This window comes from Mobula hypostoma, chromosome 2 (genome assembly GCF_963921235.1).
Source record: "Mobula hypostoma chromosome 2, sMobHyp1.1, whole genome shotgun sequence".
In the NCBI taxonomy this organism is placed as follows: domain Eukaryota; kingdom Metazoa; phylum Chordata; class Chondrichthyes; order Myliobatiformes; family Myliobatidae; genus Mobula; species Mobula hypostoma.
In genome coordinates, this window is record NC_086098.1 from 57,199,222 (window position 1) to 57,214,354 (window position 15,133).

The 15,133-nt window shown below is 41.0% G+C and overlaps 1 protein-coding gene across 1 annotated transcript; it reads left to right on the plus strand.

Annotated features, from left to right (window-relative positions):
- Nucleotides 1–9,766: 9,766 nt before the first annotated feature.
- On the plus strand, nucleotides 9,767–14,876 carry lratd1 (LRAT domain containing 1). Its single transcript, XM_063071184.1, has 2 exons — nucleotides 9,767–9,917; nucleotides 10,619–14,876. The coding sequence occupies exon 2, from the start codon at nucleotides 10,670–10,672 to the stop codon at nucleotides 11,480–11,482; it is 813 nt and encodes a 270-aa protein (XP_062927254.1). The 5' UTR covers nucleotides 9,767–9,917; nucleotides 10,619–10,669; the 3' UTR covers nucleotides 11,483–14,876.
- The last annotated feature ends 257 nt before the right edge of the window (nucleotides 14,877–15,133 follow it).

Below are 15,133 nucleotides of genomic sequence, written 5' to 3' on the forward strand. Positions count from 1 at the left end.
GGGTAGTGCCAATTCTATCGAGCAAGAACAAATATTTCATTCTCCCTTCTTACTTGAAGTGATAATGTTCTGATAGTGTTGGCAGCAGGTGTTTTTGCTACACATTATGTTTCTATTCTCAATGGTTAGGGCAGTGTCAGTCTTATGTGCACCCCTGAGATTGACATTAGTATTCTGCAAGTGGATATAAAAATGCAGTATTGATGGAATGGTTCACAGTGTACCTGGAGAATGATGTATTTGGCTTTCCAAATTGATTCTGGAAATCACCTTACATCATCAGCCTGACAGTTGATCCTCTTAGATGTGCTTATTACATGTTCTCTCTAGGTAAGGCCGAGGTATACCAAAAGACGCTGGTTGTCAATGACATGAAGTTTGTTCATTTTCAGCTATCATGTGCCCTTACATTACAAAAGTGGATGAAAGATGTTGCCTGTTGCTTTCGACCGAGCTTGCAACCCACGTACAACCTCAACTTCAGATCAAACCCCTAATTTTGTTGCAGATACGAAAAGCATAGGATTGTATTTTCAAATAATCATAGTATATTAATCATTCCATTATTCTTCATTCATGATATCGTAAAATTAATCCTCCAGTGCTGAGGTCATAAGCAGGATACAAGTGTTCTAAATAAAACTGCTTAGAAGAAGCAATACTGAATAAATCTCCAGGCAGTTGTCATCTGAAATTTAAGATAAAGATAATTCCACTCCAACAATTCTCCTGCATTAATTCTCTCTTTGAGATAATCTGTCAGTATATCATAACAACACAGTGCTAAAAATTTAAATTCTTACCGTTTAAAGATTTTATTTGTATCAGAAGTATTCCTAGCATAAATTTTTGTGGACTGAATTTTGAAGCAGAGTTAACCTAGCCCACATGTTTTGCTTAAAAGGGCTGAGAGGCAGTGCTGATATTTTTGATGATCAATTTGAAATAATTTCTTTTTCATCCTCCTACCAGGGATCTTCCAATTTTAAGTATAACCTATGTATTCTCCATAGTGCGGTAACTGTCATTGGTACAGCAATGGCTTGTAGTTATATTAAAAAACTAAGAAAAATTGTAACAGAATTCTTCCAGAGAGAAATCATGGAAGAATCAACATAAAACAAAGGAAACACCTGGAGTATTGTGTGCAGTTTTGGTCCCCTAATCTGAGGAAAGACATCTTTGCCATAGAGGGAGTACAAAGAAGGTTCACCAGATTGATTCCTGGGATGGCAGGTCTTTCATATGAAGAAAGACTGGATGAACTGGGCTTGTACTCGTTGGAATTTAGAAGATTGAGGGGGGGATCTGATTGAAACGTATAAGATCCTAAAGGGATTGGACAGGCTAGATGCGGGAAGATTGTTCCCGATGTTGGGGAGGTCTAGAACGAGGGGTCACAGTTTGAGGATAGAGGGGAAGCCTTTTAGGACCGAGGTTAGGAAAAACTTCTTCACACAGAGAGTGGTGAATCTGTGGAATTCTCTGCCACAGCAAACTGTTGAGGCCAGTTCATTAGCTATGTTTAAAAGGAAGTTAGATATGGCCCTTGTGGCTACAGGGGTCAGGGGGTATGGAGGGAAGGCTGGGTTCTGAGTTGGATGATCAGCCATGATCATAATAAATGGCGGTGCAGGCTCGAAGGGCCGAATGGCCTACTCCTGCACCTATTTTCTATGTTTCTATGTTTCTATGAAATATTAGGAAACATAAACAGAAGTTTTAGTCAAATTAAGGAACTTAATGAAGATCTTAATGAAGACATGTGGAGGTGGATGTTAAAGCATTCCAGAGCATGTGGAATGTTTAATGTGAGTAACTGTCAGACGAAATGCCAATGCAAGAACAGACGAGATAGGCGAGAAGAACTTGATACTGAATAGGTTGTACGTTGTGGATGCACAAGATGCTACAGGTGCTGGAACCTGAAACAATGCACCACCTGCTGGGTCAAGTAGCATCTCTGGGGGTAGAGAAATTTTTGATGTTTTGGGTTGAAACCTTGTTTTGGAAAGGAGAGGGGAGAGGGCAGTGGTGAAGCAGGAGACCAAGATGATTGCTGGATTGAGAAGGACTGAAAAAATGATGAGCAATTCAAACCAGGTGGAGTGTGTGGAACCAAAAACAGGAAGGAGGGAACAAAGATGAGTGATGGTAGCAGTAAAGGAAAGGGGTTGGGAATGGGAAAAAAGTGGGAGGGACCAACTATACCTATCCACCAGGACTTTAGTTCACTAACTCTGAGGAGATATCTGATTATATCTTCAAAATAAAAACAAGCATTATCACAAACCCAAACAACAGTTAGTTCCTTCAGTTAGTCCTGACGAAGGGTTTCGGCCTGAAACATCGACTGCACCTCTTCCTAGAGATGCTGCCTGGCCTGATGCGTTCACCAGCAACTTTGATGTGTGTTGATTATCACAAACCTTCTGAATCCAATTGTGACAATGACAAAACCTCTCAGTTTGACTTTGAATAAAGATTTATTGCTCCAACCCATGATTCTTCCAATTTAAGGTGACAATCAAGTTCATTTTGATGACAAACAGATTTTGTGTTCTGATTAACCTTAGCTTTTCCTCAAGCCTTCAGTAAAAAATGCAGTCCTTGAAAATTTGTTGCAGTGGACAGAGCTTCCCAGGAATCATTTACAGCTTCAAATGATTTCTCTGTGTGCCTCTAAACTATTTTCATTGAAACCCTGTTGTCATGTGCCACCCACTGGTTTTCCATAAACCATTGTTTAACCATTAAAAGATTTGCCCAATGGAACTGAACAAGGGCCTTAATACTAATGGAATTATCACGTAACAGTACTTCACTTGTTGCAATCTTGACCTGCCATCCAATGCAATTAAGGTCCAATGTTGTCTTTCATAATACCTTTCCCGTCTTTGAATGATATCTGTAAATTAGTGGAAAATATATAGAGATGCTACATATTTTATATCTCAGTATAATCACAAGATATTCTTATAGCCAGTGGAGAAGAAATAGTGTTGAGCTGGAAGGAGATTTTGGAGTTCGCTGCACCAGAGGGAAGAAGGTGTTCATATTTTAAAGACTGAGACATTTAACTTTGTCATCTTGAGGCAAGAGAAAAATTATAAGCTTCTGAAATTTTGCAAATTGGAATTCTTGCTTAAAAGATTTGTCTGTTCCAGTAATGGGAAGTTTGGAAGATTTCAAAAGCTGTAAGCCAAATTGCCCGGTTAAGTATGAATTCTAAAGCCAAAAAAAGATCAAGTTCTGTGAAAGTTCCTGCTACTTCAACTAGTCTCTCATTAATTACAAGGAAATTAAAAAAAAAACTCAGAAATCCTTGCTTTTGTACTGCTCACATTTTATCACACTGATACACGATGGGAGAATTCCACATGGCCCATTTTTAGTCTGCGGGTATAAATATGGATGGTCAATAAACTCCACTGAAAGAGTATAAGCTCACCTTCCAGAAAATATTCAGGTGCACAAGAGAAACAGTTCTTAAAGTTGTAAAAATGAAATAATAATAAAGTTTCATTATGTTATTATGTTATGTTATGGGAATACAGATACAAAATTCCCTAAAAGTGACATCACAGGTAGATAGGGTCGTAAAGAGAGCTTTTGGTACATTGGTCTTTATTAATCAAAGTATTGAGTATAAGAGCTGGAATGTTATGATGAGGTTGTATAAGGCATTGGTGAGGCCGAATCTGGAGTATTGTGTTCAGTTTTGGTCACCAAATTACAGGAAGGATATAAATAAGGTTGAAAGAGTGCAGAGAAGGTTTACAAGGATGTTGCCGGAACTTGAGAAATTCAGTTACAGAGAAAGGTTGAATAGGTTAGGACTTTATTTCCTGGATCGTAGAAGAATGAGGGGAGATTTGATAGAGGTATACAAAATTATGATGGGTATTGATAGAGTGAATGCAAGCAGGCTTTTTCCACTGAGGCAAGGGGAGAAAAAAACCAGAGGACATGGGTTAAGGGTGAGGGGGGAAAAGTTTAAAGGGAACATTAGTGGGGGCTTCTTCACACAGAGAGTGGTGGGAGTGTGGAATGAGCTGCCAGACGAGGTGGTAAATGCAGGTTCTTTTTTAAAATTTAAGAATGAATTGGACAGATACATGGATGGGAGGTGTATGGAGGGATATGGTCCGTGTGCAGGTCAGTGGGACTAGGCAGAAAATGGTTCGGCACAGCCAAGAAGGGCCAAAAGGCCTGTTTCTGTGCTGTAGTTTCTATAGTATCTATGGTTTCTATGGTATTGAGAACTGCAGTATGATTTCAGCTGTATGAGAATCGTTCAAAAATACTATACATCATAGATTTGTATTCGATGTGTAAATGATTAAATAACTTGCTGAAGTATATGCTACACACACAAAATGCTGGTGAAACGCAGCAGGCCAGGCAGCATCTATAGGAAGACGTTTCGGGCCAAGACCCTTCGTCAGGACTAACTGAAAGAAGAGATAGTAAGAGATTTGAAAGTGGGAGGGGGGAGGTGGAGATCTGAAATGATAGGAGAAGACAGGAGGGGGAGGGATGAAGTTAAGAGCTGGAAAGTTGAATGGCAATAGTGATACAGAGCTGGAGAAGGGAGAAGATCATGGGACGGGAGGCCTGGGGAGAAAGAACGGGGGAGGGGAGTGCCAGAGGAAGATGGAGAGCAGGCAAGGAGGAACAACACCTTATATTCCATCTGGGTAGCCTCCAACCTGATGGCATGAACACTGATTTCTCTAACTTCCGTTAATATGCCTCCTCCCCTTTACCCCATCCCTTATTTATTTATCTATTTATCTATCTATCTATCTATTTATTTATCTATCTATCTGTCTATCTATCTATTTATTTATCTATCTATCTATCTATCTATCTATCTATCTATCTAGTTATTTATTTATCCCTTTTTCCCCTCTCTTTTCTCTCTCTGTCCCTCTCACAATAACTCCTTGCCTGCTCTCCATCTTCCTCTGGCTCTTCCCTCCCCATTTCTTTCTCCCCAGGCCTCCTGTCCCATGATCCTCTCCCTTCTCCAGCTCTGTATATATTTTGCTAATCAACTTCCCAGCTCTTAGCTTCATCCCTCCCCCTCTTGTCTTCTGCTATCATTTCGGATCTCCCCCTCCCTCTCCCACTTTCAAATCTCTTACTATCTCTTCTTTCAGTTAGTCCTGACGAAAGGTCTCGGCCCAAAATGTCGACTGTACTTTTTCCTAGAGATGCTGCCTGGCCTGCTGTGTTCCACCAGCATTTTGTTTGTGTTGCTTGAATTTCCAGCATCTGCAGATTTCCTCGTGTTGAAGTATATGCTATCATCTTGTCTTTCATATATTTTACACTGAAAATTCTATATTTTAACAGTATTAAAATACATCAACCATGAATCAAATGTATGACAAAATTACCATTCCACAAAGTGCCAAATCATCAAAGATGTTGCTGCTAATCAGCTTACGACTACATAAATAAACTAAAAATATCTTTTAACACTTATTTTTAAGAACATTTGAAATAAAATTCACTGTTTGGGATAATTTTCATTAAAAAATTTTGCACGCTGCATGAGAATTCCAAATATGAATATCAGGTAAGGAAAGCTTACTATATGTGGCTCTGTATTTATGGTAGGAAATAATTTTTTTAAAAAGTGAACCAATAACATTTAATTCAGTTTGCTTTATTTTATCATTAACATTTCCCCAATCATCATAATCACTGAGTTAAGAATTATTAGAAGGTGTGGGGAAAAACCCTCTAAATTGGCTTATCTGTTTTTTTTCTATTAACTATTAGTTTTTGTTTCCCTTTGTCAACACTTCGAATATTATTGATTTATAAGGACAAAACCTACTAAAAATTTACATATAATTCTTACATCATTTCTGTCCAACATGTGGCAGTAGAGTGCAACACAGGAAATATGCTCCTTAAAGTATGGCATATAGAAAGTGCAGCTTTGACAAAAGCACGTATTAACAATTCTTCTACAATATCCTCAGGTTGAGTTGTATGGTTGTATGAAATGTTGTTTCATTAAACCTGTAAAATTGTAAGCATTGTCTTTCTGGAAACTGGAATTTAAATTGATACTTTAAAGCCATACATTTCAATCATTGTAACTGAAACTGCTCATCAAGCTTTAAATGGACCTTAAAAGTACCAAGGCACTTCTTAAATATAGAATTTTCCCACAGCTTCTTAGGATGTGCCGAAGGTTATGCTCATTGTTGCAAAGGAGAAGCTGTGTGCAGGTTGACATATCTCCAATGACATAACCTGGGAGCCTTTTTCTAAAATGTCTGCTTGAGTATATACTTCTGCATTGTTTCCTGGAAAATAAATAGTTATATTAAAAAATAAATCACTTAAACAAATGTATAATTATTTTTCAATTAACAATGATGTTATCTTATTTTCTTAGGTGAGTAAAGTGCTGCAGAATTTTTCTAATCATACATCTCTGTTTCTATTTCAGTTAGCCTTGTTATCAACAGTAATTATAAAGAATAAGTAATAAAAATTGTTTAAATAGATCTTCAGCTTGCAGCTCATTATCTATTAACTTGACAATATGAAAGAATTCCAAGATGTATTATGATGGTTCAATATTCATGAAAGTCATGAAAAGAAAAGGTGAAGATAGAATAGCATTTATAGGGAAGGTACATAAATATCACCTGTTACGTACCCCGTAACTGGGTTGCCAAACCAGCAGAAATGGATCACTCAGTTGGAGTCTGGAGTACTAGAACTAAGAAAGTTTTATTAAAGAAACAAGCAACACAGTAATCGAAAGGATAATAAATGCAACAATTCAACAATGATAACCACACATGTGCACAGAATTAAGATAACAGCATCAATCAAGCTCTATCGTTGTCTAGGGGTAAATGACCAATTTCAAAATGACTCAAAGTTCAGTTCGCAGTAATCGTTGCCATGGCGATGGACAAGGTGGGGGAAGAGAGACAGAGAGAACAACTCATCATTCAGCACAGCTTCACTCACAGACCAGCGAGATTGCTCACGAGCAACTTTTGGGCGGGTCCTTGGTGATGTCACCTGAGGTCACCGACTGTGACCCCTCCTCCAGATGCGGTCGATCCTCTGCAGTGAACCCGGCACCCAGGCAAGGGCGGACACACACCGGGTTCCCGCTGATCGTACCTTTCCACCCTGGTCGTTGTCTGGTACTTCTCACCCACTCGTGAGAAGCGTACCGCTTCCAGGGTCTCGTTACCTCGGGTGGCGTGTGTGTCTGTCTTAGCGAACCTGTCCCTTTTTATCCCCCTGCTGGGGTATCGCCTGTCCATCACTTCAAACAGTTCAGGGTTCAAAGGGGGGAGCCGCTCCAGACAGCTCTCCCTCCCACATCCCTTCATTACACATCTCCAGACGCTGCTCCATTGTTCCTTATCTCTCCTTCCCCTGAGGGCAGGTGGCAGACCAACTGCTGATGCCACTGATGCTAGCCCAGGCCAGCAAACATCTTAATTTTATGTGTATTCTCGTAACACACCATATACAACCCTGAGATTCATTTTTTGAGGGTATATTCAATAAATCCAATAACCATAATAGAAACAGTGAAAGACCATACCAACAGAGTGGACAACCAGTGTGCAAAAGACAACAAACTGTGCGATTGCAAAAAAAGGAAAGAAAAAAAGATAAATAAATAAATAAAGAACAGCTATAAATGTTGAGAACATGAGATGAGGTGCGCTCGAAAGTGAGTGCATAGGCTGTTGGAACACTTCAGTGATGGGGAGCCCCTCTGGTTCAGGAGCCTGATGGCTGAGGGGTAATAACTGCTTCTGAACCTGGTGGGGTGGGACCTGAGGCTCCTGTACCACCTTCCTGACAGCAACAGTGAGAAATAGCATGTCCTGGGTGGTGGGTGTCCCTGATGAAGGAAAAGTCAATTTCCTAAGGGTCTCGGCCTGAAACGTTGACTGTACCTCTTCCTGGAGATGCTGCCTGGCCTGCTGCGTTCACCAGCAACTTTGATGTGTGTTGCTTTCCTAACCATTCAGTTTGTTTCTCTTTTTAAATTCATCCTTGCCTCTCCCTTTCTGAGACACTCTCTAAAATCAATGCTTAATTTTATCCAACAGTAATCTTATGGCAAAAGCTCTAAAAAAGTCATCCAACAGGTTTTTTTTTACAAACAATTTGAACAAACAAGACATCTTAGGAATCCCATTGCACATAAGGGAAGATGAGTTTGCAAGTGTACTGAATCACACTGCTGTTTGCTAGGAAATATTTTAGATGGTAGGTGTTCATATTGCTGCATGTTGGGAGATGTAAGAGGATGAAGTATTCATTAACTCTCTCCAGCTGATAGAACAGAGTCTCCAAAGAAAATATAAATTCCATATGGAGTCTTTTAATAGGTATTGTCCCCATGTAAAAATGACATATTTACATGAACCAGAAATATGATATTCCAAATGTCCTTTTGTTATGTTCAGCCCTGAACTTGCCAATACTTGAAAATGCAAACTGCCAGAGCAATGCTTCAGAAAGTAAACATTTTTGACGTGTTTCATTTCTCTTTAATTCCCTTGTGCCATGGTTTTCCATTAGGATTCTCGTACATTTCCTCCCATTCTTCATTTTCATGCTATCCTATAATAACTGGATTTCTCTTGTCCTGACCTATTACATCACCAGTTTTCATACGTATCTTTTTGCCCATAACATGACCCCCTTCATCTTGTGCCCCTTCTCTTCTCCCCCTGTCTCTGCTCTCTAAGGGTGAATCCCTCCATGATCATTGTGAACTGACCTGTTGCGTATATTTTTTCCTCCGGTTTTCTTTTGGCTGAAAAGCTTTAGAAATTAATTTTGAGGGCTTTGACTATTAACGTTGCAGACAAGACTGGCATAGTGCATTCCTCCAGAGATATGAAACTGCCGTTGACACATTGTGTTATAGGATAGTAATTTAAAATATTAATATTGTTACTTCTGGCATCTGAGAAGCTTTATGTTAACACTTTAAAGCTCAGGGTGCTTGCCGAAAGGGGTCGAAGAACTTTCCTTTTTCTTCTTTTCTTCTAAATTAGGCAAATTGATAATGGAAGCTATTAAATAATTTATATTCTTAATTATGGAATTTGCACTGTTGGTGAGTTGGGTTTGGCTTTAAGGGAGACCCTTTCCGAATTTTCAAGCAGTATTTCCGTGTTGACAAAGACACCGGCACTTTCTTCTATAGGGATTTTGACAGGTGATATGTACTGTTCGAGAGCAAAATATTCGTGGAGCGTTGGGTTTACATTTATCCCCGCGAAACTGACACGGGCATTATCTGCAGATATAAGAATATTCTCGCACCCAAAGCGTCCTTTGCTTTAATGCAATTTCGTACGGAATACTGATGTACTTTAATAAGTAATTTATGATCAACGTGTTACCATTGCTTTTGTGACCAAAGGTGCATAGCAATTTCATCGACTTAGATTTACAAGGCTACCGGATGAAAGACGCTAGATCGTGAAACGTTGTTCAAAAACCAAAGTTGTTTTAGACGTTATTGTTTATTTTTGCATGCACCGAAAGGGGAAAAGAGAGATACGGAGAACGCGAAGCTATCAGACCGAAAAGAACCAGCACTACCCGCCCCCCCCGTTTACCCACCCCACTCCAGGGAGTGGGTGGCTCCGGATTTGATTGACAGCCGGGGACAACAATCAGCTCTGCGGCCGGGACTGGATGAGCCAATCACAGGGGAGCAGGGGTGGGCCCGGATCGCGACGGCCACATATGCAGCGCAGGCGAAGCGGGCTGGCGCCTGTCTCACCTTGGGTAGCGCGAATGGAGCAGCGGTGAGAGTTGCTGCAGCATCGGCAGGTGGAGCCGCAGGGAGCGGTGGTGCTGCTGTTGCTGCTGCCGCCAACGGGCGCCAGGTGAGTGCACGCAAACAGAAGGTGGTCGGCAAAATAATCAATCGCGAGCCTCTACTCCGTCTTTCAATGCATAGTCTTAAAAATTAAAAAAAAGGAAACTGCTGGAGAGGGGGAGTTTTGTTGCAATTATGTACTAGTTAAAAGAGAATCTCCCTGTTTACTACGAGGTTGAATCTGCCAAGTGCCAGTTTACAGCGGCAGTTTTTGTTTTGACTTTAGACTTCCCTTTCAGGGAAGCAAGGGTTTATCTTGAGGGAGTGACTTTATTCTGCTTGGTAGGGCGCAGTGAATTGAACCATCTTTTAGCCTGAGTTCTGGTAATTGGTTTATAATTGTCACATGTGCCGAGATACAGTGCAAAGCATTTGTTTTACGTGTCATCGAGGCAGATCGTTCCATATCTAAGTACATCGAGGTAGTAGGAAAAAAGGGACGAGGGATGCAAACGCAGAAGGGCAGAGTATAGTGATACAGGTATTGAGCACGTAGTGCAGGTAGCTAAATTAAGTGTAGGACGGGGATGCAATGGTGCAGATTTGAACCTTGGGGATTTTGGTTGGTTTGGTCAGAAGGGTTGTAGTGGTTACATTTGGACAATGTGGGTGGGTGTTCAGAGGGGAGGGTTAAGGAATGTTTGCATTTATAAAGGAGCTACATTTTGTGTACGTGCGTGTGTGTGTCCCTGTCTGCTTTCTCGCCAGGTGCATTGCCTTGCCCCCTTGCAGTGTGTGCCCAGGTGCCTGGCATCATTGATGGGAAATCAAATCGACCGGATCACCCACCTGAACTACAGCGAGCTCCCCACGGGCGATCCCTCTGGCATCGAGAAGGACGAGCTGAGGGTGGGGGTGGCCTACTTCTTCTCGGATGATGAGGACGAGCTGGACGAGCGGGCGCCGCAGCCTGAGAGGACATGGAGGGAGCCGAGCCCGACCCGCGAAGGGGGGGCAGCGGTACTCCTGCTGGGCGAGCTGGAGTATTCGGCCTTCTGCTGTCACGAGTGCATCTTCTCCAAGTTGGGCGGCAGCCAGGACCTCAGCGCCTACCCAGTGAGTGCGCTGCTGCCCAGGTGCCGAGCAGGTGACCTACTAGAGTTGGCATGCGGCGGTGGGCAGCCAGCTCACTGGGTGGTGTACGTGGGCTCTGGCTGCGTCATCCACCTGCAGGGACAGGAGATCCGCGAGGAGCACCTGGCGCAGGTGAGCGGCGGGCGCCTGGCCCGCATCGTCAACAGCTGGTACCGCTACCGGGCGCTTCCGGCCGAGCTGGTGGTGCAGAATGCGCGGGGCCACGTTGGCCTCCAAGGGCATGAAGTGTGCTGGACCAACTCGGAGAGCTTCGCTGCCTGGTGCCGGTTCGGCAAGCGGGAGTTCAAGGCGGGCGGGGAGTCCCGGGGTGCAGGAGGGCAGGAGGGCCGTTACCTGCTCAAGCTGCACCTGCCTGATAGCAGGGTGCACACCCTCAACTTCCCCAGCCTGGAGGACCTGATCAGGGAGAAGCGGCGCCAGGATGCTGGCGGCAGAGTGGGAGTGCTGAAAGAGCTGTCGGTGCTGAACCAAAAATAGCCACCTTCCCCTCCCCTCTGGCAGGAAGAAGGCGGCATAAAGCTTTATGCAAAAGGAAGGAGGGAGATGTGGGCACGAGGCAACATGATGGGGTTGGATGTTCCTGGCATGGACTGGTCTGCAGTGAGGGGCAGCACCTATCCCCATCCACCCCCCTCAAAGTAGAGGGTGTGGTCACAGTGCCTGCTGTGAAGTCACATGTGGGTTGGTGATTATTTTCTTCAGTGACTTACCTTCATTGCCAAAATGCTGAAGACAACTGAGGTGTGAACTTGACATGTGCATTTTTCTATCTGTCTCCGCTTATTCGGTCATTTTGTGCCAGTTTTTATATCATGGTTTTGTCCTGGACATTTTAAATTTTCCAACCCAGAGATGCTTTTATTGTCCCAGGGATGACCTGTGTTGAGGAGCTACTTTCTTGTTTTATTTGACGTCTTGGCATTGAATTGCTTTTTGTTTGTGTGTGTGTGTGTGTGTGTGTGTGTGTGTGTGGGAATGGGGGTGGATGTGGTGAAATGCAACTTGAGTGTTGGAACTGTTAAATACAAGGTTAGTTTGAAGAGTTTACCCCTTCCGTATTTATTGAAGGCACAGTAATGAGATGGAATAAACAATATTCATTTCTATTTTATCATTTAGAGGAAAGTTCCTAAATAACCTGTGTATTTGGTAGAAAGTGCTCTCAGCCTTAGAGATGGTCTGTTATTCGAATCTTTTTTCACAATTTGCAAAGCAAGTTTAAATTGATTGAACATTCTATAGTACTTAGCATTTTGAGCAAACTCAAGGGCCATACATGCCATTACTGCTGTGTTTCCTATGTTCCTTCTGTGACCATTTCAGAAACAGTGCAGCATTGGTCACAGAAATCTTGTGCTGTGAAAATTTCTGCTTAGGTTATGGAGAACTGCAGTTGCTCATGAAAGCAATAGTGAAAGCCCTACTGCATCAGTGGGAATCAATGGATTGCAGGAATAGTAGGGCATTTTGTTTAGGGAATATACAGAAATTAATGTAGGAATGAATGTGTGTATGTGTGTGTGTGTGTTTTCCTTTTGTATTCTCATATTGTTTTTACTTGGAATTGGAACAGCACATACAAAATCTACTTATCATCCCTTAGAAATACTGGTCTTCATTAACTCACCAGGAGTCACTTTTGCAAAACTTTGACTGCTTGGTATAGGCAGTAGAATGTTGGAGGTGATTATGTTAGAATTGGAAAGTTGCATTAGAATTTTTAAAAATTATTCATGGAAATTCCAGGATTTAATATCTTTAAATGTAACCACTACCATGTTTACTTTTACTTTTTGTTTTCTATTACAATTATTTTGTTATATTTGAAGGTGCAATATTATCATTGCTGTCACCATTGTGCTGTTACAGTCAATTGTAATATGGCCACAAGCTGTTTTTTTTGGTCAATCTTCATGTACAATGTGATTTAGACCAACTGCCAGATGAAATAGTGACAAATAACCCATGTCTTGTGAAAGAGCAGAGCTTCCCACCTTCTTGCACTTAGTAAGTGCACTAAATGCAGAGTAGACAGTTGCATTTCACTCTGATTATTTTATTGTGCAGGATAACTTGAAATGTGATAAATTTCCCATTCAAATCGTGGCTAAATTGTAAAAGAGCTGTCAATCACTATTTTCTGCACCATTGGTTATTGAGCACATGACCAGAATGTCATCAGACTATTGCTTTTTACTCCAATTTGATTAAATCATTTGCCATGATGAGAAATCCAGACCCAGTGTTAACTGAACCACTGTCCCCTGCAGTGCAAAGCCAAAACAAAATTAAGGTTACATTATGGGCTAGATTATTTTCCCCTCTGTGAAAGAATTTCAAAGGAAGATTGAAACAGGAATAGGATATTCAGTTTTCAAATCCTTTGTTTGAAGAATACAGTTGATGTCTGACTGTGAATCAGTCCAGACCTCTGAACATCCTTAAATTTTTAACGATTGGGACTACTGAAAAATTGTGGATAGGGGTGTGTAATTGATTATCTGTGTCATTGCCCGAGACTAAACACTTGCTAAAATAGCGACAGCAGACCACTGTAATCTCATTTAAGTATTAGCCAGATAATGTATTTTCTAACTTTTGTAGCTTGTGTTAAAAGGATTAATAAATTAATCAATAATTTTATTTTGATGCTTGATTCTAATCAATGATCATAAAAGATATATTTTTTAAAAGAATGGGAGGTTGAGTAGATCAAGTCATAAGGGTTTTTTCTTGAATAATTTCTCTCTTCATGCAAGCAATGGTGAGCATTTCCATTTTTGAGTTAAATAGTATTAACACTAGACAAGCAGGCAGTGCCAACAAAGCTATGGTAACAAAAGCTGACTTTTTGCCAAGTGATAAATATGGGACCAAAATACATAAATAATACTCACAAAGATAGCTTATAAATTGATTGGGAAAATGAAATTTGAAATTGATAGCTTTAGGTTGTTTTTTTAGATTTATTAAAAAGACTTGATCACTCCAATGGATCACATCATTTGTTGTTATCTTTCCCTGGCCTGACTGGGTGAATACTTGAACGACAAATACCTTAGCAAGATCTGACATCTGCAGTTATCTTGGAAGCATACAAGCCCAACAGTGGAAGCTTTGCATTTACTTAAAATGTATAGACATTTTTTTCCTTTAAAGAGAGCTTAAGCATCAGCTTTAATAGCAGAATAGATGACAGATTTTAATAGTATATTAAAGTGGAGAACAAAGAGGCTGGTGCCCTATTAAGCCTCTGGTTCACATGCCCTGAAATAATATAACCAGATTGTCTAATTATTGTTGATATTTCCATAGTAAATGAAATAGAAACAATTTTCTTTCTCAAATTGGCTTAGTTATTCTTGATTAATCTCATTTACACTTGGCAAAAAGCCCAAAGCTTTCTGGAACCTGCCTTTTCTCGCCTTATGTACGGGTATGAGTTAAACAATAGAGGTCTTGTTATTTAAAGAGAACATCACATAATAAATTCTGCATTTTCTAATGGCTGAATTTTGGCTTGCTTCACTCACTTTTCATTCACTGTAATGATAGCAAAGACATTTTGAAGGGCTTTTTGATATGCAAGGTCAAATACATGCAGCAAGCAAGGTGAACGTATTATTCAGTCTTGCAGTACAGATGCCCAATTAAAGTATATTAGGCATAGGACAGTAACATAGAATCCGAGGTGGACAATCATTCTTTTGTTTTACTGTTGTGTGTGATTTTTAATATTAATGTGTTTGGCATGTGAAAACCAAGGCTGTTTCCTATCACCTACTTTGTGCAACTGTTCACAGTGAATTAATGTTCCAGAGACCCCATCACTGACATCATCTGCAAACAGTAACTTTATTTACATTGCACTTTTAAATTGTAGCAGATTTTACAGGCTCATTGTATGACCTTAAGGCATGTGTGTTAATGTTAGGCCTGATGTACAAAAAGGGAAACACGAGAGACTGCAGATGCTGGAATCTCTAACTTCAGCCTTTTGTCGTTTCACCTATCACCTCCCAACTTCTGGTGCGGTCCTTCATATCATCCCCTCCTCACCTGAATCCACCAATCACTTGCAAGCTCTTGCTCCACTCCTTCACTCCTCCTCTTTACACTGGCTACCTC